The sequence below is a fragment of the Lissotriton vulgaris genome, unplaced genomic scaffold (assembly GCF_964263255.1).
Source record: "Lissotriton vulgaris unplaced genomic scaffold, aLisVul1.2 SCAFFOLD_764, whole genome shotgun sequence".
Lineage (NCBI taxonomy): Eukaryota > Metazoa > Chordata > Amphibia > Caudata > Salamandridae > Lissotriton > Lissotriton vulgaris.
The window spans coordinates 101,381-122,453 of record NW_028241255.1 but is presented as its reverse complement, the minus strand read 5'-3'; the positions used below and the strand labels follow the sequence as shown (position 1 = coordinate 122,453).

General features: G+C 45.2%; 1 protein-coding gene across 1 annotated transcript in view; it reads right to left on the bottom strand.

Annotated features, from left to right (window-relative positions):
* Window positions 1-21,073, bottom strand: part of LOC147672002 (nmrA-like family domain-containing protein 1) — a 54,667-nt gene that overhangs the window by 18,713 nt on the left and 14,881 nt on the right. The window contains exons 2-4 of the mRNA XM_086948060.1: window positions 19,064-19,302; window positions 18,569-18,818; window positions 17,986-18,176 (exon numbers count right to left, since the gene is read on the bottom strand). Coding sequence (XP_086804186.1) covers window positions 17,986-18,176; window positions 18,569-18,818; window positions 19,064-19,302 — 680 coding nt within the window. The remainder of the gene's footprint in view (window positions 1-17,985; window positions 18,177-18,568; window positions 18,819-19,063; window positions 19,303-21,073) is intronic.

Genomic DNA, 21,073 nt, shown 5'->3' with positions numbered 1-21,073 from the left:
GCACAGTCCAAGTGAACAATGTTCAGTTCTCCTCTACTTCAGCTGGAATGTCTTCTCTCCCATTCCCATTTTGGTCATTACCTCCGCGGCGTGGTCTTCTAAGGGAGCGTAAATATTACTCTACTTTGTGCGGGTCAGTGAAGAAACGCTGTTTACCCGGATGTGTCAAGCGTAGGCGTGCCGGGTACAGTAAGGCATAGTCAATGAGCTCTGCACGTAGCTTCTTTTTAATTCGATGAACTTGCGGCGCTCTTGTACTATCGGGGTATATGGAAAACTGCACTCCTTTATAGGTCAGCTGTTGCTTGGTGCATGCCGCTCGGAGGCCACATCCCGATCGCGATAATTAAGCAGGCGTGCGATAAGTCCTCGGTGGTGTTCCAGGCTTCAGTCCCGGCCCAAGGGAGCGGTGCGCTCGTTCCACAATAAATTGCGTAGAGAAGGCCTCTTCCCCAATGGAGTCTGAGCATGTTTTTAACATAGTCCTACATACACCCTGTGTCTGGATTACGGAATGCCCGTTACGCGGATGTAGTTGGGTCTGCTACGAGCTTCCAAATCTTCGTTTTTCGCAGCAATTACACAGAGGAGTTATCCATTCTCGCTAGTTGTGTGGCATGGGAAGCAGTGGCATCATCGTTATCTGAGATACGTTGTTCAGTCTCATCTAGCTGCTCTTCCGTGTTGATCAACCTTGTGAACCATTGCGTCCATTCTGGAAAACATGCAGTCCACCTTGTCCACTATTGTAGCGAAGCCTTGCCGCATTTCTTGGAGAAGTTGCCGCATATCAAGATCCGTTGAGGTCTGTCGTACTCTGTCTAGCAGAGTCTTCTGGAGCACGGCCAGCAGCGTTAGTCCTAAGGCCTCTTTTTGCCGTGTGGTACAAGGAGAGTTTAGGCTGGCGGGTGTCTGGTTTGCCCATAGTGTCCAGGGGCATAGGTCGCGTGCTGTATCACGGGGGCAGTACTGGGCTTTGCACGTGGACCAGCTGTCTCCACGTAGCGTGGTCTTCTAGGTCTACGATGGCGTTGGGGAGTATCTCAAGTTTGTACCGTTGATGCGTGGCTGGAATGGAGGGGGGGGCCTTTTATAATCAGTTATCCAGATGTGGCGTCATGCAGTCACGTACGTCTTTACGTTCGCCTGTATTAGTGGGAGTTCACCCTCAGCTATGTCAGCCATACACTGAAATGCCGTAATCTGTGGGGTTAATATGCGTGGCTCCCCAAGTGTCCGTTTTAGTGTCTAGCTATAGCCCCACAAACCCACCACGGTGCGGTCAGGCTATTGGTTGGAGCGTGCTTTGTGGTGCGTTTCACACCATTGGGTGCCAATAAGCGCTACTTACAGCAAGGCTTGCCAGGCGTAGTCATTGTTCCCCTATCCACATGATGTGTGCACCAGTCGAGGCCAGGGTGCGGCAAGGGCTGGCCACAGGTGTTCGACAAGTCGTAACAGGTGTGAAGGTCGGGCGGTCCCGCTCCGCATCTATAGTGCCTCAGGCCCTGTGTCACGCAGTCCAGAGGGCTCCCAGTCAAGCCTGGCGATATCCAGTAACACAGCTAGTTGTTGGTTGTTAATAGCGTGTGTCTAGCTATTAACATCCAGCCTCACACCCATCTCCGGTACCACTCAGATAGAGAACCAGCAAAGTCCAATATGACCGCCCTTCAGATTAGGATTACTAACCTCAATGGTGAGGCGTCGCCGAGTGAAGCGGGCGATCCTTGGTGCACCAAGCGTGACAGTCGCAGTAATGTAGCCGTTTCCCAACCTAGGGGTAAACACCGCTGCTCTTCGGTGCCGTCGGATTCAAGGAGCGGCGCGTTCCCCTTCCAGCACACGCCAGGCGCCCAGCCTCCTGGCCGCAGGTGTTATGCTCCTGGGCAATAGAGATTTCCAGCCCGGACCTTCCGCTGGAAGAAGGCACCTTCGTCCGTGGCTGCCCAGCCTCTCCCCGCAAGTTCAATATATTTAGGCAGTGTAGCCTGTCCGCGCCCTCACCTCACGGGACAGCCGCGTCTCTGTGCATCAGAGTGAGTCTTGCCCAGCGCGGCCCACTCTGCTCGTGGCAGGCCTCGGTGTTTCCTGCAGTCCGTCAGCCGCTGCGGGGGGACCGGCAGTGCCAGCGCAGTCCTCAGGCAGGTGTTCACTGGCACAAATCTCAGGAATGCCTCCTTCGATTTTCACCAACTTTTGCCGAGGGTGGGGGTCACCATACGCCACAATTCAGCAATGTTTGGACCAGCAACAGTGCAGGTCTGTTAGGATAAATGTCGGATCAGGATTCCAGGAAGCAGGAGCCTCACCAGTTGGCGGCCATTCTGCTTGCACTCCCTCTAGTGCCCCTCTTTCTTACTTCCATTAGAGTAGTCTGTGAGACAGGTGCCGATTAAGTCCTTGGACCTCTGCATCCCAACCGACGCAGCGGACACCCCTAGCGCAAAACGCCACTGGGTATATGTTATATGCATGACAAATGGTTTTAACACGCCTTTGCATCTCATGCTACCAGCTCCTAAGCCTAACGGATCGTCACCCTGTATGGACTACACGTAATGCTTAAATGTCAATTGTATGAGTTTGTGAAAAACCCAATAAAAACAACATTTTTATAAAAAATGTGATGGCTGGAATGTGTTTTGTAAAGCAGTACTACAAAATAATGCAGTAAAAAAAAAAAACTGGTTCAAGTAAAAAAGACAAAGAATAAAGGAGATTGACCAAGGAATTTTAACACCTTTACTGTACGAGTCAGAACACACAAAATAGCACATACTGGGCAAAATATTTATAAGGTGTTGGATTGAAATCTACTTTTTGACTTGCAAAACTATTTCAATTATGTCAGGCAGTGCAAGCCTGATAAACTGAGGTGCCACACTCATAACCAAAGTGGCTAAGAATACTTTTTGGTTAAGGAGCTCCAGGAACCCCTTCAACCCTAAACCAATTTAGCCAAATTTACATCAAAATAATTTCAGCAACTTCTGCAGAAATCAACTCACAAAAGAAACTCACCGATTTATTTCTTGTGAATTACAGTTAATGCGCCTTCTGGAAAAAAGTGATCATGGACACATGAGTTTGCAAAATCTCTGACCTGCATTACCCTCAGTGTTATTGGTAGTAATAAACTACAAAATTGCACCATTCTATTGGTGTTGCAACTTATTAAATTGTACCGTAATTCAAAATATCTTTCATTTTTTAGATTTTCAAATTAAAACTAATGCTTGTAAAATAGCAAATACAAGAGATTTAAAAAAGTCTAACTAAATTTAAGTGGAAATTCTCTTTCTTGGAAGGAAGCATTTCTGAACTATTAGAGTCAATTTCCTGAAAAGAGAAACCATATCTGAAGCTCTTGTTCAAAATATAGAAAAAAAATATATAGAATGTATTATTGAGCAGCCAAGATGGATTTAAGCACACTTAAGTAATCTAACTAGGTCTGATAACAGTCATGAAGACAAATCTCAATAAGTCACTTAAGGTTAATCAGACACCCATTACTGTATTCTAAAAAGCAATTCAAATAAAGTATGTAACTCAAATAGAACTGAAGACTTGTACTTTCAGGGCTTCGTTACATTTAGGATGCAATTGTGGTGTCAGGATCAGTTACTAAACTATATCCAAATCAAATGATGTATTTATTTTGATAAGATATTGTTTTGCAGTGCAGGTGTCATAATTCAGTGCTGTATCCAAGCTGAGTGGCATTTTCAAAACTATGAAAATTTATTATGATCCAAGGTTTTCAAAAAAGGATTCTCCAATAATAGGCCTGGTTGTCCTGTACTAATACTGCTGTTTTTCAATGGGCTGCTTCTAAACTTTGGACATGTCCAGTGACAATCGTGAACCCCGACAGTCAGGGCAAGCCTACGGGAGGAGCTGCCTCAAAGAGAAGTCAAGGGTGTACCATGTTACAGAGCACTCAAGACTGAGCCCTGTTTAGCAGGTTTCTGGCTACAGTAATAGTCAAAAGTCACAGACCAAAACATACAAAGAATGTGTAAGAGGAGGGAGATTCACGCAAGAGGGTGAGGTTGCATGGGAAAATAGTTCTGTGGAATCTTGCAATAACAGGCCACAGACCTATAGCAGTATCGAACTGGCATCCAAAGCCCACCAGCTTAAGAGGTATCAAAGGTGACGTGGTGACCCTGGGAAAGAAAAGGGTAAAATTTTGAAAGATCTGCCCAAAGAATTGAGGTCTGAATCTTTCAATTGCGATAGGCGAGGGCTCCTGGTTAATCTCCTACAGAAGTGGCTCATACCTATAAATGATGGTGGTCTTTCAATCAATTACTCAAAACCTCTTGCCAAAAACTCCTTAGGAAAAGAACTAGATGGCTTCGAGTGAAGTCTGTCCATGAACTGCAAATTGAAAGGTATATGCATGCTTAAGATTTAGCCCCTCCCCAGAAGCAGGGTATTGGGGAAGAGCAGCAGATCATCCGAAACCCCAAATAAATTAGGTAAGCTGGTGCTAAAGAAGAGCCAAGAAATGGTCACCTGTCCAAGCTAACAATATTCCTCGATGACCCGATTAGCGGATCTTAATTACAAAAGAGACAGGGTGGCAGTGTTAGAACCCAAATTGAGAACATAAACCCCCTCCACTTCTAAAAAGGAGGCATATTGTGTTTGAAGCTGCAGAAAAAGGTCGAATGACTTTACAGGTCTTATGAGTTTGTAATTGGTCAATACCATAAAGGTTATTAGACAGAACATGATCAGTAGATGTAGACTTTGTACAGATCTTCATCCTTTGAGTGGTGCAATGTCACCCAAGTTGTGGATCGCAACTTACTTTGTCAGACACTGAATGAACATGCAAAGCTCTGTGTTGGGTTCATGTGCTTAACAAAAGCATTGCCTGAAAAAAATAACTATTGTTCAATCTGAAATATCCATTGTATGCAGGTGATAAATATTTAGTGCTCAAAAGTGTTCAGCAACAAAACCTTTTCACAGACTAAATATTGGCCTAAACTGATCTCTCAATGGATACAAGCCAGCTGCCTGCAGAATAGCAGCCAAAAGAGGAGCTATTCTATTCAGAACATTCAATCAATTAACCAAGATTTGAGCGGCTGGGTGTAATCTCATCTTTACCAAGCCTACAACTCCATCCCATCAAGTTACGCTTGGATTCATTCTACAGAAGGACCAATCACTACATTGCTAGGACCATCACAAAGAAAATCTGTTGTCACCTCTTGCAGTACAAATTATCTACTGTATTCAGTGCCTTATAATGCCTTGAACTCCTCTAAACATCAACCTTCAGTACGAAAAAACAGAAGCCTGGACATAATATTTTTTTAAAAATTTAAATCTGCAAACTGCGGTGGGAGGAGTCAAGCCGGCGACCAAGATGGCCGCTTAGGGACTCTGCTCCGCCGACCTCCCTTAACTGCCACAACATCCTGCCATTAATCCTGAGCCCCAACCCCACACACATACAGGGGAACTGAAGAGGCTCGCGGGTGTTTTGGGCCGCCCCCGAGATCCGGCGGCGAAGATATGCAGTCGGGAAGATTGTGGCTTGGTCAGTTTGAAAAGCCGGGGCCTCAGGTGGCAGCGTGTCCGCCGGGTAGGGCATCAACATCGGCCGCCACGGGCTTGGTGGGGCCGGCCTGATCTGGAGGAAAGCTGATATTGGCCCGGGGCATTCGGCGGGCCCCACAGCATGAATGCAGTGGCTGGACTGTAAAGGAGGGACATTGGCACAGGACGACCTGCTCAGCCTGCCTGCGGTGGTGGCGTCACCCAGTGGAGTTACACAGGTACCAGAGGTGGTTTGGAATCCCATTTAGAAGGGAATATTGGTGTGGCTGACTGGGGGGGTGGGGGGAGACCCTTTAAACGTCTCGTCGGTGGCCAGGTGCTGAAATTGGTCGCCAGGGATGAACCAACGCTGACAGATCTCATGGCGGTCATCACCGGAGTTCAGACATCCTTGGGGCCAGAAGATGGAGGCCCGAGACAATAAACTTGATACCGTCACAATTGAGGTGGGGCTGATGAGAGTGGATCTCACAAAGGCAAGTGAGAAGGTCAAAACACTGGAACTCAAGACAGCCAGCCTAATAGACAATGTGAACCTGTTGCAGCAAGAGGTGCGTGATCTTAAGGCCTCAAGAGTTCTTACCGATCGCAAACTGGATGATTATAAAGGAAGGGCAAGGCGCAACAACGTTTGTATACTGGGGGTGCCAGAGTAGTCAGAAGGCCAAACACCTCAAACCTTAAGGTCTTAGTAATTACTTCACGGTTGAACGTGCCCACAGAGTCCCAGGAGGTAAGGCTAGACCGGGGGCGCCCACTCGTCCTATGATTACAAGGGTTCTGAACTTTCGAGACAGAGATGTGATCCTCCAGGAGGCCCGAGCTGGGGTTCCACTGAGATTTGAAAATTAGACTCTCCTTCCCGGATTTTACCCAAACGGTAAAAAAATCAACGTCAAGGCTTCTTGTCGGTGAAAAGGAAATTGGTAGACAAGGGTATAAAATATGCTATCATGTTTCCAGACCACCTCCAGGTGTCTGCCCGAGGGCCCTCCTCTGTTTTCTACTTTTAGTTAATTGTAGAGTAGATTGGGGTGCCAGGCACACTGCTTGTTGGGGATGAGCGTTAGCTATATGCATGGGTGCAGGGTAGGGAGGGGGGAGGTTTAGAGTTGAAGGGTGCTTGGTGTTTCTCTTTCTTATGTGTACGAATTTCTTTCGCATCAGGTGACAGTTTTGCTATTCAATGCTAGCGGTGTGGGGTAAATGTCTCGTACTAATCAGGGATTGGGGATAAGAGTGTTGAGCTGGAATGTCAATGGTCTGGGTGACAAGATCAAGAGAGGGATGGTGAATCAGCTAATTAGAAGACACTCCCCGGAAGTTGCACTAATACAGGAGACGCATCTTGTTGGGAATTGGTGCATGGCCCTCCATAGTGGGGGATATAAACTAGGAGCATGTGCTAGTTTTACATCCGGGTTCTGGGGGGGGGGGGGGGGGGGTTTGGCATCCTCATTAAAAATTCCTTCCCAGTTCGATCTAAAGGCTACATGGTCGGACCAGAGGGGAAGATATGTGGGTGTCTCGGGGCAGGTGGGACGGTTACCTTTCTATCCATATATTTACCACTGGGCCTTCAATCCGACACTTAAATATTTGAGTGCGGTCTTTCCAACCCTGCCCCTGGGTCTCCTGGTACTAGGGTGAGATTTCAACGCTGTGCTTCGTGAGGGAGTGGATAGGTTCCCGGCACGTATTCATAAGCAATCACAGAAGTGGCTCCCTGACTTTCTTGAATCGCTGGGGTTAGTAGATCGCTGGAGAGTGCGTAACCCGACCCAGAGACACTTCACTCATATCCACCACACATAACAGCATGTCTAGATTAGACTACCAACTGGTGCCGGCGGCTATTGCAGACACAATTAGAGAAGCAAGATACCTGGGGAGGGGTATTTCAGATTGTTCCCAGATGTGGTTACAGGTCGAGATCGGGCAATCAGTGGTTGGCAGAGTGGCTCCGATTAATGCATGGCACTTGAAGGACCCGGCCACAAAGAAGGGGAGATATGCCAAATTTCGGAACACTATTTTCAGGAAAATGTGGGCACAGTCGACTCAGCACAGTCTCTGTGGGAGGCATATAAAGTAGTACTGCGGGTTAAGGTCCTCCTTGATTGCAGGCAAAAAGACACCAGGCAGAGGTAACCACGGTGGAGGCGGAAGTTGTGGAGTTTGAGAAAAGGGTGGCTGAGACTGCTGCTCTGGAAGACCCGAATCTGTTGAAATTGAAACAAGATGAACACAAGGGCCTCTCCAGGGAAAAGGCAGTCTCTCATAACAATGACATACAAAGTCAGGTATACGAGAATGGGGATAAGGCTGGTAAGTTAATTGCTTGGTTAGAACGTGGAGAGCAGGCCTCTCATTTGGTGCCTGACCTAGAAGGGTCTGGATCGGATAGCATCACGGATCCGCAAGCAGTAGCAGACTCCTTCTCCGAGTATTATAAAGTATATACCTCGGCGAATGGTTTTACAGAGACCGAGAATGGCGACATGATCAGAGATATAGCTATGACGAGCCTCTCCGAAGACAATAGAAAATATTTAGACTCATCCATCATGGATGATTAAATTGCGCAAGCAATTAGAAGCATAAAGTCTGGGAAGGAAACCGGTCCGAATGGAGTGCCTATAGAGCTATATAAATTGAATGCCCATAAAATTGCTCCGCATAAACGTGCCATGTTTCTAGAAAGTAGAGAGTTGGGACAACTCCCATACGACCAGCAGGTGGCGAATATTGTAGTTATTCATAAGACAGGCAAAACTAGGATGTCACCTTCCTCATATCGACCCATCCACCTCCTCAATGCTGAGCCCAAGATAGGTTGGTCAAGCTCATTACAACCCTAATACACCCCGATCAATCTGGCTTCATGCCGCATCGTAACACAGCCCTGAACCTGCGGAGACTCCACAGGATTTTGGGTGGCTCCCGGAAAATACTGGAACCGGCAGTCTTGGTGTCCTTGGATGCCACTATGGCATTTGATAGGGTTGAATGGGCTTATCTGTTTGCGGTTTTGACTAAGATGGGCTTTGGCTCGGAATTTATCGGATGGGTTCGATTGTTGTACGTCGCTCCTTTGGCCAGAGTGATCGTAAATAATTGTAAATCAGCTGATTTTGCCCTTGGGAGGGGCACAAGACAGGGATGTCCATTGTCCCCTCTTACTCTCGCACTGGCGAAAGAGCCACTGGCGGCATGGATCCGATGGGACCGGTCGATACGTGGCTTGCGGTGGACACCGGAGTGGGAAGATAAAATCTCGCTCTACGGGGACGATATCCTGTTATATCTCACTAACCCCAAGGCATCCCCGAGTAATTTCTTGGATGTCCTGACTATATTTAGTAGGTACTCCGGGTTTGCAATAAACTGGATGAAGTCGGTAATGTTTGTTATAACGGGTGTGCCGCCAGTGGTCCAACAGTCATGCCCTATAAAGATCGAACTGGTGGGATTTAAGTATCTTGGCATGTATATAACACTAGACCCGTAGGCGAGATATGCTAATAACTTGGAAACCCCTTTGGGTTGGCTCAGAAAACATGTGGAACGTTGGAGGGCTCTCCCCCTGTCATTACTGTCGCAGGGATTCTGCTCCTACACAGAACTGTGCATAGAGACTTGGAACCTCAGTTTAGTAGGGTGTGCCAAAACTAGCCTTCGTATCCAAAATCCCCTACCAAATTAGCAATCAGTATCTGAATGGTTCTTACACACCCCTAATGATTAGACAACCCAGAACATGAACTTAGAACACCTCAGGTCACGTGGAACACATGAACACTTTCGTTATACTATCATACCAGTCCAGAAACAGGAGTAAATCAGGACACGTGCAAGTTTGAAATGTTTATTTCTAATGCAGTGTTCTCAAGCGCAGTATCTTGGCTAATACAAGTAAACATATTATAAGCACCGAGGTTATCAGCATATTTACTATTTCATAAAATACAAAGGGTGAAAGCATGTTAAAATGCTAAAGGGAAAAGGTCTAAATAGAACCTCAGTCTTACCCTCCCTTGCTAGTATATTACATATTATTCTATATTATATAAGGTCTCTTTGGGTTTTAGAAGGGCGGCCCCATACCTCTGGTCTTAGTAGAAAGGGAACACCAGTTCTTTGCATGCGAATGTTCATCAAGTACGTGTGCATGCTCTGCGCGGTGCATTATTAAACGCGCCAAAAGGCAGAGTTGGCCACAGCTGCCTATGTGTTATGTCTAAGACGTGCGCTGATCAGACCGAACAACCGCTGTGTTGAAATAACCTTGAAGGCCTCAGCACTCACTGTTCAGACATAGCTTACCAAGCAAAGCTGATACTATGGGAAAACATTCGTGTGAAGCAAAATATTCCACTAGGCTCAAAGCATTAATAAAAATATGTGCTGTGTGCAAAAGCAGCAGAGGTAAAATGGCATTTACACTTCTAATAAGCTCATGCTAACTTAACAGTGTAAAGGCAAAGCCTATCTACATGACATTACTTGGCAGGACGGTGTTGTTCAAGATGATGGCCTTGCCTCTGTTCCTATACATACTTCAAAACACTATGGATCCATTGCCTGTTGCTTACTTCAGGGAGATTGAGACACTCCAACAGCAACTTCTTTAGGACGGCAGGGCCCCCATAGCATTTGGCAAGCTGACTCTCCCGTGATATGATGGGGGCATTGGTCTTCCAGACTTGAAGAGATACTACTGGGCCTCTCACCTTGCAGGGGTGAATCATATGATTTATGGCCCCCCAGGGGACCCAGGCTAGGCTATGGACTGTGGACAGGCACCAGGTGGGGATATTGTTAAAGCTTTATATGCCAAACCGGGAAAATTCACGTTGGCGGGCCAGACGGCGCATGTCTGGCACGCGGCTACCAGAGGTTTGGGAGGGGAACGGACAATGGCCACCCCCTGTTTCGCTCGGAGAGGCTAGGGAGCTTGTGGAGGTCTAGGTGGTTCGATAAGTGGGACCTTACCGGAATTAGTCAGATTAAAGATGTATGGGGAAAGGGCTGTGTACAGACTTTCGAATCTCTCCAAAAACAATACAGCCTACATGAAAATGTAGGCTTTCGGTATTGGCAGATCAGGCATGTCCTTCTCGCTCGCATGCCTAGAGGCATGGAGCTTCCAGAGGCTTCCCCCCTTGAGGACAGAGTGCCTGACTGTCAACTTTCAGAAAAAACCATTTCCCTAATCTATAGGAAGCTTGTAAATAATATGGAGGACCCACTTGGGAGCATTAGAACAGAGTGGGGAGCGGACCGATTGGAGTTGGATGATGAAGATTGGGTGGAGGCTATCTCCTACCCCATAGTGGTTGCAGTTCAGATGAGGCTTAGGTTGGTACAAATTAAGATCTTACATAGATCATATATCACAGGGCCTAGACTGATTCACATGGGGAGAGCGACGAACGGAGACTGTAGGAGAGGTTGTGGAGAACTGGGCACTTTCATGCATATCCTATGGCACTGTGGTGATACAAAATTATTGGATGAAAATACATGATGTGATTACAGAAGTGTTGGGGGCGGAAATACGACCGGAAGCCCGGAGATGTATATTGAATATATGGGAACCCACAGATTTGAATGGATATCAGAGACAGTGGGTGACATTGGAGTGTATGGTGGCAAAGCGTAACATTGCTCAATTGTGGGGAGCCAGCCGGTCACCCCAACATACCAAGTGGGCCCAGGATCTAGACTGGTGTATGTTTAGGGAGAGGGTGTGTATGTGACATGGGGTTGTCCGAAGTGGGGGAAGATCTGGGGGGCCTGGAATGGTCACCGTGGAGATGTGTACACCCCCGTCAAGACAAATAAAAGTTGACACAGGAATCCCGGTGATCCCCAAAAATGTTGCATATTGTAATTTATCATTCTGTATGAATGACAATTCAAACCTTGCAATTATGTTATATGTTGCTCACCTGATGCTATTGTTTTGTTTGTTCCTTTTTCTTAATAAAAAGAATTTTAGAAAAATCTGCTAACTGCAAGACATTAAAAAAATTCACTGTAGGGCTGAGATGAACGGACCATGTCCCTGGGGCACTGCCAGCACTTCGCTGGCTCCATGTCAAGGACAGTAAAAAATGTAAATGCTCATTGCAATGCCTTTTCCTCAAAGGCCTAAGGCAATCGGGTGTTACAGGCCAGGAGCTTGGGTCGGTACAGAGGTTTATAAATGAAATACCATCGCACTCCGATAGGATAACCAAATTATTCTTGTTGGGGTTACTGACTTGACTTTATGGCCCTGGATCTTATAAATGTTCAATTGCAGTTCAGCTATTAAAGCTTTCGGTGAGAAGGTTGTCACCCACTCATCAAAACGCTGAAGTTACAATCAGATTCGGAACTGAAAGTACTGGAAATGTGATTCAACTGTTTTGGTATCAAGGAACCGGGCCCAACAAATTGAAAGTGGCACTATAGCAGTGTTGGAAAGAAAGGACTGTGTGCCGCTGGCACCAGAAAAGATAGTTAAGGCCATGGGCAGCACCAGAGATGAAGGGAAGTATCTCTAGTTCCATGCCCCAAGAGAGGAGTCTTCTCCAGGCAAGGTGGGCAGTAGGAATCTCACGGGACTATGTGATATCCTTCTATGATGGATAAGGCTTCAGCCAAGCATCTTTGCAGGAGGAACAACGGATGAAAGATAGCAATTTATAAGCAGAAGTCAGTCAATTTTGAACTGCTGGTGGTTTTCAGTTTAGAACAGGAGACGGCATTTCGGATCAGATGTGCTACAATGTTGCAGTTGGAAACCCTCTGATTTGGAAAAATCATGCAGCTGCAAAATCCTTTATGTATGAATCCTATTTTGGGATTTTAAAATGTTTCCAAAATCCCAAAACTGGGCTGGCAAACCATAACCAATCGCAATTTAAAATGGATATGAAAGGGATTTTCCTTACAGATTGCTTTCTAAATCTGGGACCACTGCCTGCTCCCCATGAAGTTCTGATATAGACCGAGAAGAAAAAATAAAAAGATAGTGTTGGAACACATTCACAAGGAAGGTGTCCTGTAGTATCGTAAATCGAGATCTGCCTAATGAATATTATGCAGTTTGTTCTGCGACTCTACTCCCCCCCCCCCCCCTGCAAGTCCCCATTTTGTAAACCCACCCACGTTGCAGAGTTTAGAGGTCCACCGCTCTAGCCAGAAGGCTAAACCCCCTCTCCTTTAACTCACCTCCACCTTCTGTGGTTTCTAAAGCCCTGGTTCTCCTCCCACTTTCCCTTGTTTATAACCCACCCTCCGTTTCACCCACCACCCCCTTTTCCATTATACTTTGTTTCTCTCCGGCCTCCATCCCTAGGTGCGCATTTGTGCGTTTTGAGAAAACCAAATAGGGAATTTTGCTACAAACTGGTTCAGAATGAAAACATACAACGTAATGATTCAGGTGGAACACACCTCACACTTGATTGCTTCGCATCAAAGCACATTTATTTCTGGCTTTGACTGGAGTTTTACAGTCGCAAAAGATTTTAAGGTGCATGCTGTTTACAAGTTTAATTTATCAAAAAAATACGAACTGACTTCAAGGAATTCATAAATATCTGCATTGTGTGGCAACTCCGGATACATAATTATGATTGGATAATAAAAGGTTTTTTTAAAGGTGCACGTTTTACTTTTTGCACATTGCATCTTAATATCTCTGGATCAGTTTACATTTTGAAGCCCTCTCCTAATCAAGGACAAGTGCTTTAGGTTCCTTTCCCTTAGTTCTTGCAGGTAGTCAGAATCACCACCAGATTGAACTGGCCATGATCAGCATGTATATTGGCCCTGACTGAACCAAGCAGAAAGGTACCATTTCTAGGAGACGGAGACATAGGAAATGGGTGTGGAAAGCGAGGGACCATAGCTTTAGAAAGCTGAAGATTCTTATTCTAAAATCGCATGCCTACTACACAAGTTGTTCTTTGGAAATGCCCCAAATATTTAATTCCAAGTATGTTTTTATTGCATGTCGCCCCAAACATAAGAGCAAATGGACAATGATTCTGCCATCAGCCTGCTGAAAATGGCTACCATGAAGAATGGTTACTTCGTCACATTGTGAAACTCTTCCACTAGCTCTTCGTCTGGGCTTCTGCACCTCACATTATGGTACTGTTAAAAAAAGTTGCTAATCTACTCTCAACTGCCAGCCAATCACCACCAATTTTAAGCAGCATTCAACAGCTGGCCAGATGTATGCGCTATACAAATGAGCTTACGTACACCTGTAAAAATTGTATTACCAAAATAAAAGCCTTACGGATGCGACATGCAGTCTCCAAACATAACTGACAGTGGAAGGCCTGACCAATGCCCTGCCAACAGGAACAAGTGTTTGCAATGCAATAGGTCTTGCATTTATGCGAGTTTAAGCTATTGGCATTGTAAATGACAGTGCCTTTTATTTCTGTTTTAAAAACTAAAAAAAAAAAAGGCTGTTATTTGCGATGTCAATACCTTAAACTCGCGTAAATGCGAGACCTATTGCATTGCAAATGCTTGTTTATTTAATTTAGCAGAAACTGAAGCCATTTAGTGTTAACTCTGAAGCAGAACTAATGTGGGCTCTGGAACAGAAGAGAATGGTTGCCTAAGTGCACTGCCAGTTCAGATAGGCTATGCTCTTGAGGTATTACCGCAGATTCTCTTTCAGCTGTGGAGTATTATTATGCCATCACTTGAACAGACCCCTGGAAACCCCAACTTTTCACTACAGGAGATGCAAAGATGTGCTACTGCAATCCAATTCAGATCAGACGGCACAGCAGGTGAAATTCAGGAGATTGCTTGTAGCAGCGTTTGTAGCTTTGTTGGTATGACGGAGAGGGAGAGAGGTCAAACGGACCTTTGTTTAAACTACCATCTTTAATACAGGTTTAATTATTTATAACATTTCAATGTAGGATTTAACTCCTTACTAGAAGGAAAACGCAGCCAGCATTTACACAATTTACGATACATACATGTTTTATACAGCGCCTAATACCACACTTTGGCACTTTAAATGACGGGTGCTACTAATACTAACTTTAATGCTACCGAGTTTAGCGACCTCGGAATCAGTCTTGCCGGAGCTCAAACTGATGGCATACAGATCACTGCACTTCCATCCTGCCACCTTGGAAACAGATGTGAGCAAGGCCAGCGGATGTATGCACTAAAGTGGGTCAATACAAGTTTTTCTTCAAACAGCTATTTGGAATTAATAAAGTCTGAACGAGTACGTAATCTCAGGGTCATTATTGATAAGGATCTATCTATGAAAGATCAGGCCAACAAAGTTGCAGCCACCTGTTTTACCATCCTAAGGTGGTTGAGAAAAATCTTTTGGATTTGCCTTCTAACACCCAGAGATCTGTAATGACGGCCTTGGTGACCTCCAGACTAGACTACGGGAACATGCTCTACCTGGGGTCTACCAGGGCGGTCATGCGCCGTCTCCAATTGGTTCAAAATGCTGCTGCACGGCTTCTCTGTGGTTGTCGAAAACGTGATCATATCACTGAGCATCTCAAGGAGCTTCACTGGCTCAATCTTGACAACCGGGTACAATTCAAGGCACTGTGCTTCATGGACAAGATCAAGATTGGAGTCGCCCCCTCCTATCTTCAGTCCCTCGTTAAACCTTATGTTTCTGCTCGTTCACTTCGTTCTTCTTCCCAACACCTTTTTAGTATTCCTAAGTTCAGACTCTTGAGAATGGGCGGTCGCTCTTTCGCTACCTAAGGACCCAAACTCTGGAATTCTCTTCCCTTGGACTTGCGGATGGAGAAATGTCATATTCTCTTCCGTAGAGCCGTAAAGACCTGGCTTTTTGTCCAATAATTTTCACCTTGGATTGTATTTTTCTGCAATTGTCTTTCAGCGCCGGGAAACCTACGGGTAGCTGTTGCTCTATATAAATGTAATAAATAAATAAAGTACGAGGAATGTACTAACAGAAGACCGATCTCGCTAACACTGGCAAGGACATTTAGTGCATGCCCACTTACTTTACTTCAGAGAGACTATTCCCAGGTTTACAGATCTAATCCTCTTGAGCGCCTCATGGGCTGCAGTAACATTCCAGGACTCCACATTTCAACAGGGAGACAGTTCCAAGAATAGTACAGTACCTTCTCTGCCTTGTCAGCCATTGAGTGACCAGTTTTGTGCCACATACATTCATTCTTATAACTGAGGTTGATCGGTTGCACGTGAGGCTCGGTAATTGGCTCTACAATAAACTGATTCTACATGTGGTCTTGCCGCTAGCTCTTGGTTACAAGGGTGATTCTAACCCGCAGGTGACCTCAGGGGGGATAATGAAGAATCGCGGGCGCCGTGGCATATAAAACAAGGCACTGGAGAAGGCAAAGGGCAGCGACCCCTGAGCTACAGAGGGCAGATGCTAGACACTGAGTGAGCTGCAGCGGGCAGGACTTTGTTTGGCTGAGGTCGCGGAGGGTACGATTAGGATGATTGGACGCAGCGCCAAGAGTTTGTCATAGATCGGACCGAGGGTCTGGGAAAGGGGGTCCCCTTTTAAGGGGTCTCAGTTTTGGAATTGCAGTGCAGCGTTACTCGATGGACGGGTTTAGGGATCGGATGATTATACGATCGCCTTTTATATGGGCCTCACACACACACACTGGCACAAGTAGCTTGTTTACCTTCCGGTCGCCATGAATTTCCAGGTGATTGTCACGGAGCCATGAAGAGAGGCAATGAAAACGAAGAGCGCAAACACAATCCAACACTGCAGGCGGCAGGCAAACAGCACTGAGGCCGGTCACTGATCCAGGTCTACACAGAGTGTATAATATAGCAATGATGCATACATGTCAACATTTGAAACAAGCATTGGCTGCGCGCGAGGTCAGGAGAAGCGGGAGTTGTGTGCGCGCTCAGCCAATGCTTACAAAAACAAGTCGGCCTGGAGCGCGCCTTAGAAGAGATGCGGGAGGACAGGAGCCCAGTGTCGGCTCGCGCATTCACAGACCGGTGTGTACCCCTTGGGGAGCCGCAGAGTACAGCATTAACCACAGATGGTAATAACAGGCTTGAGTGCACTGCTGAACTTCCAAGGAAAATTCAAAGAACCCTCTACATAAAGAGTGAGTTAGACTTTGAAGTGCTGCGCATTTTACAGGTGGATTAGACAATCATAAATCTACCTTGTGTGAAGAAAACCACCACCCTTGGGAATCACTCATCAAAACATGAAAACAATTAAAAGTAAAACTATAAAAAGGTTGTAACAAAAAATAGGCTGTAGCCTCTTCCACAATGGTATACTCAACTGTTAAGTAGCAACTAACACTTGTACTACAAGCAATTTAATGTAAAAAAACAGTGACGTAAACAGGAGTTGCAAATGAGCCACCAAACCTAGTATTCCAAGAATACAAACCAGAGAGCTCAAAACCAAGAAGAAGGGTAATCACATATGGTCAAAAATGTGTGCAAATTCAATGACAGATGCAGATCTAGACAGACTCAAAACCTAGTTGAGGTGGGGGAAGCAGGGTTGACCGGGGCAAGCAGCAGCAGATCCAGAAAGCACCACACTTCAACATTGGCAAATCCAACAGGTCTTGCCAACGAGTGCTATTGGCAAAGTTTTGTAGCCATGCTGTGCAGCAGCGTGGATGCTTTGCAGTGTGGCTAAAACCAATTTTTAAAAACGCTATGACACAGACAGTAATAATGAGGTTTTTTAAAGTGCATTAGTGCTGGATGCATCAAAAGGCAATGGCTGGGCCAATAATCTCAATGGTGATACCTATCGACTATACCAATGCTTGCTAAGTCTGGCAGAACACCGCTATGATCCTGAGCAAATCGGCTATTCTCCCCATGCATTACATTTTTTTTTTTAATTAGATGACATTTGGCAAAAAATCCTACCAAAAGAAGGCAATTGCACCCATGTTGAGGCATTAATAATAATACTTTTGGAAGCAGATCACATCTTTTGCCACGATAAACATCCAGTTCAAAGGAGAAAAGGGCTTCTTTGAAGTGTGTGTAGCATAGTAAAACATAGCTGCAAATTGTGACGGTTCTACAAGGATAACAAGAAAGTGGAATACAAATAAAGTAGTGCCTCAATTAAAGCGTGATCTGCGGAAGGACAACAATCAAGCTGAAGCAATCAGTACTTGGTCTATGCTCCAACCGGAAAAAAAAAAAAAAAAAGAGGAATGGAAGCCAGCATGTGATGGCCAATCAGAAGCAAGCAAATGAAAGTGACAATGAAGCAAACATATGTTATGCAATGGGTGGGCTGCAAGCACCTTGCTGTATACATACCTGAAAAAGTACAAAGTCTTGCTAGGGAAGCTATGAACAATGGAAAAAAGGTGCAAGTCTCACCTTAGCATCCTTGATTTTCTTCCCGGTGAATTTAGTCATGATGGCTGCATACTGTTCAGTAGTCAGTTTCTCCGAGCTGAGTCCAATGTCCCTCCCAATGAACTGTTCTGGGGCCTTCAGGACACCGACTACTACAGGACCAAGATCATCTACAGCTAGCCCATCCATTGGAATGTCTCCCATTGGTACAGCTAAAAAAACAGGATGGGACACAAAATAAACTAAGCCTGACAGCTATGGTAGCAATAAAATCTCTGGAGGTCATGGGTTTATATTAGGCATTTAGCATTTGAAAGTTGATATACCCAAAGTAATCTGGCTCACTGTGAATAAAGCCGATGATGGGCACTGATATGATTTCATTTTTAATACAATGGTTTTTTTTTAAATAAATTTTATTGTTTTTCTTGACAGGATACAAACAAACATAACAATTAAAGCAATTAGAGCGATTCGCTGTTTCATTTGGAATACATAAATTACATAAAAGCATTTTGTATATGGTTTTCCAGAAGCAAGGCCAACACCTACGACACAACCAGCTACACAGCTTGAATTAACATAACCACACTCCTCCTCTTACCAAGCAAGTAGCCATCGCCATCTGGGGCCTTCTGAGGTCGGAAGAAGGTAAGAAAGTTGTCGAAATAACAAGGCAACCGGATGCTGGTCATAGGGACGTTGAGGTCTCTGAAATACTCTTCCACCTCACCCTTGCCGTCAAAGTGTTGTACCTCCAGCTTGCCTTCCGTCAGCTTCTTCACATTTTCCAGACCACTGAACACCACGTGTTTTAAGCCTGTGTCCTTGGACAGGTCAGCTAGAGCCTTACCCTATAAGACACACACCAAAACCAGGATCGATTTAGCAAATACATGTGTTGAAACTCAAGATCCTACCATGTAGGATTCATGGTTTGTCACAAAATCTGACATCAATCCAATATTAGATGCTCTCTGCTATGTACAGTGCTTCCATGCCCAACCCAACCCATAACAAGGTGGGGTTGAGGGAGAGGGCTACCCCCGATGGCTGGGCAGCTCCTTGCACTCACCCCTGATAAGAGTGGTAGTCTCACCTGTGCAACCTCCTTCTCTTTACTGCAATGCTCCCAGTAGTTGGTAACAACGAAGGCTCCATAGGCACCAGTCAGGGCATGCTTTAAAGTCTCAATGTGATCCAGGTCTCCTTTGAATAGCTCAGCACCTAGTTTCTTCAGTTCCTGGGAAGCACTCTTATCGGGGTCTCGAGTCACAGCCCTCACAGCAAAGGTGCCATCACTGATTAGAGCTCGGGCTACTGAGCCACCCTGGGCCCCTTGGGAAAAATCCAAAGAGAAGAAGATTTAGAACAGAGGATTCATGTCTCAATTTACAACCACAGTTGTGTGGGTCGGAGTGCAGGGCCCGGCCGAACCCAACAGCGTTTACTCTTACCCAGAAAATGGTCTTTGGGGGAATAGAGCTATTCTGAAGGGGTGGAGCACTATATACTACCACATTTTAAACACCAAATCAAACAAGCATTTGCAATGCAATAGGTCTGGCATTAGGCAAGTTTGAGGTATTGTAAATGACAAATTTTATTTATGTGTTGGTTTTGAAAATAGCGAAATTAATAGCTTTGTCATTTACAAAGCCAATAGTGTAAACTTTTGCAAACGTGACACCTATACCATTTCTAATGCAATATGTGTTGTACTTACATGACTTAAATATATTATTACAAATAACAATGGCTTTTATTTTAATATTGAATACTTAAATAAAAGTTATTGTAATTTATAATGGCAATAGTGTAAACTTTTGTAAATAACTTTTGGGAAGATTATGTTCAGTGTATTTTATTGTGATGAAAATCCAAGAACAGAAGTGAAATATTAACATTTTTGTGACATTTGTAATAAATCTTGAAACATTGAGAGAACATATTTGAATCAGTTTGTTGAATGGTGAGAGAGTGATAGAGTGATAGAGAGTGATAGAAAACAATAACAAGAAGCCAGGCATCCCGGAAGGCGTCTCAACATCCTGTCTGAGTACAAGCAGAACGGGGACACCAGCCTTCACTTTCGTAAATCCAAAGCAGTCTACTTTTTGATAAGAACTCAAGGCAGGCAGGAAGAGGTGAAATACCTTCCAGTTTGAAGCACCATCAAAGGGGTGTTAATCAGATGCGAAGTATACCCTTATTTGTGAATTTTAAATGCTCAGGCATGGTCAATAAAGCACTCAAATTGAATTGCATGGGAGAAAAAAATGGAAAGCGAGCGACAGAAATCATAGCCAAGTGAAAGAGTCCCTGTCTAATCTGTAGTGTATTCTGTTCTCCTGCATAAAAGCGTAGGACGTCTTACGCCAGAGCCGCGGATTTTGAAACCGAGCAGCACCATGTGATTCTGGGCAAATAACTTCATTTTTTCCGTGTCTAAAAAAACCAACAAAAAAAAACCACAAAGACCAAAAAGAAGCCGGAGGAAGTTACACAAATGGAAGGGGAAGGAAAGAGACGAGGGAAAGATAACGAGAGAGAATGAAAGAGGAGACTAAGGAAAAAAAGAGAAAAAAAGAGAAAGGTAGTGAAGGGCGTCGGGACTAGCGAGGGAGAGAAAACAGAAAGGGAGACGAAAATGAGAGAAGAGAAAAGGAGGGTAGAAAGAAAACAGCAGCATGTCTTATTAACAAGACTGAGAGACAGCGGAAGATTAATATGAGAGAGGGCTGTGAAGAGGGAGAGAGAAAGGGCGAGTGAGAGAAAAATCAGAGGTAAATTAAGCGCACTCGATTAAGAAGCAGCAGGCCAAGGGAAGATAAGTGGGCATTAATGAGAGGCCACAGACTTTGAGGGAGAGTAAACATAAGAGTGTGAGGGAGAGTAAATGAGAGGAGGGAAGAAGAGAGCAAGCGAGAGAGGGGGAGAGACAGGAGGCAAGAGCATATGGGCATTGCTGTGGGGGGTGGGTGGGCGGGGGAGCAGCAGCCTTTGATGTCGTGGTGTGAGAGACATGTTGGTGTGCAAGGCTTCCTTTCAAGTCGGGTGGGGGGGCGGGGGAGCAAGCGAGAGGGATGGAATGAGCATAGCACGCGCC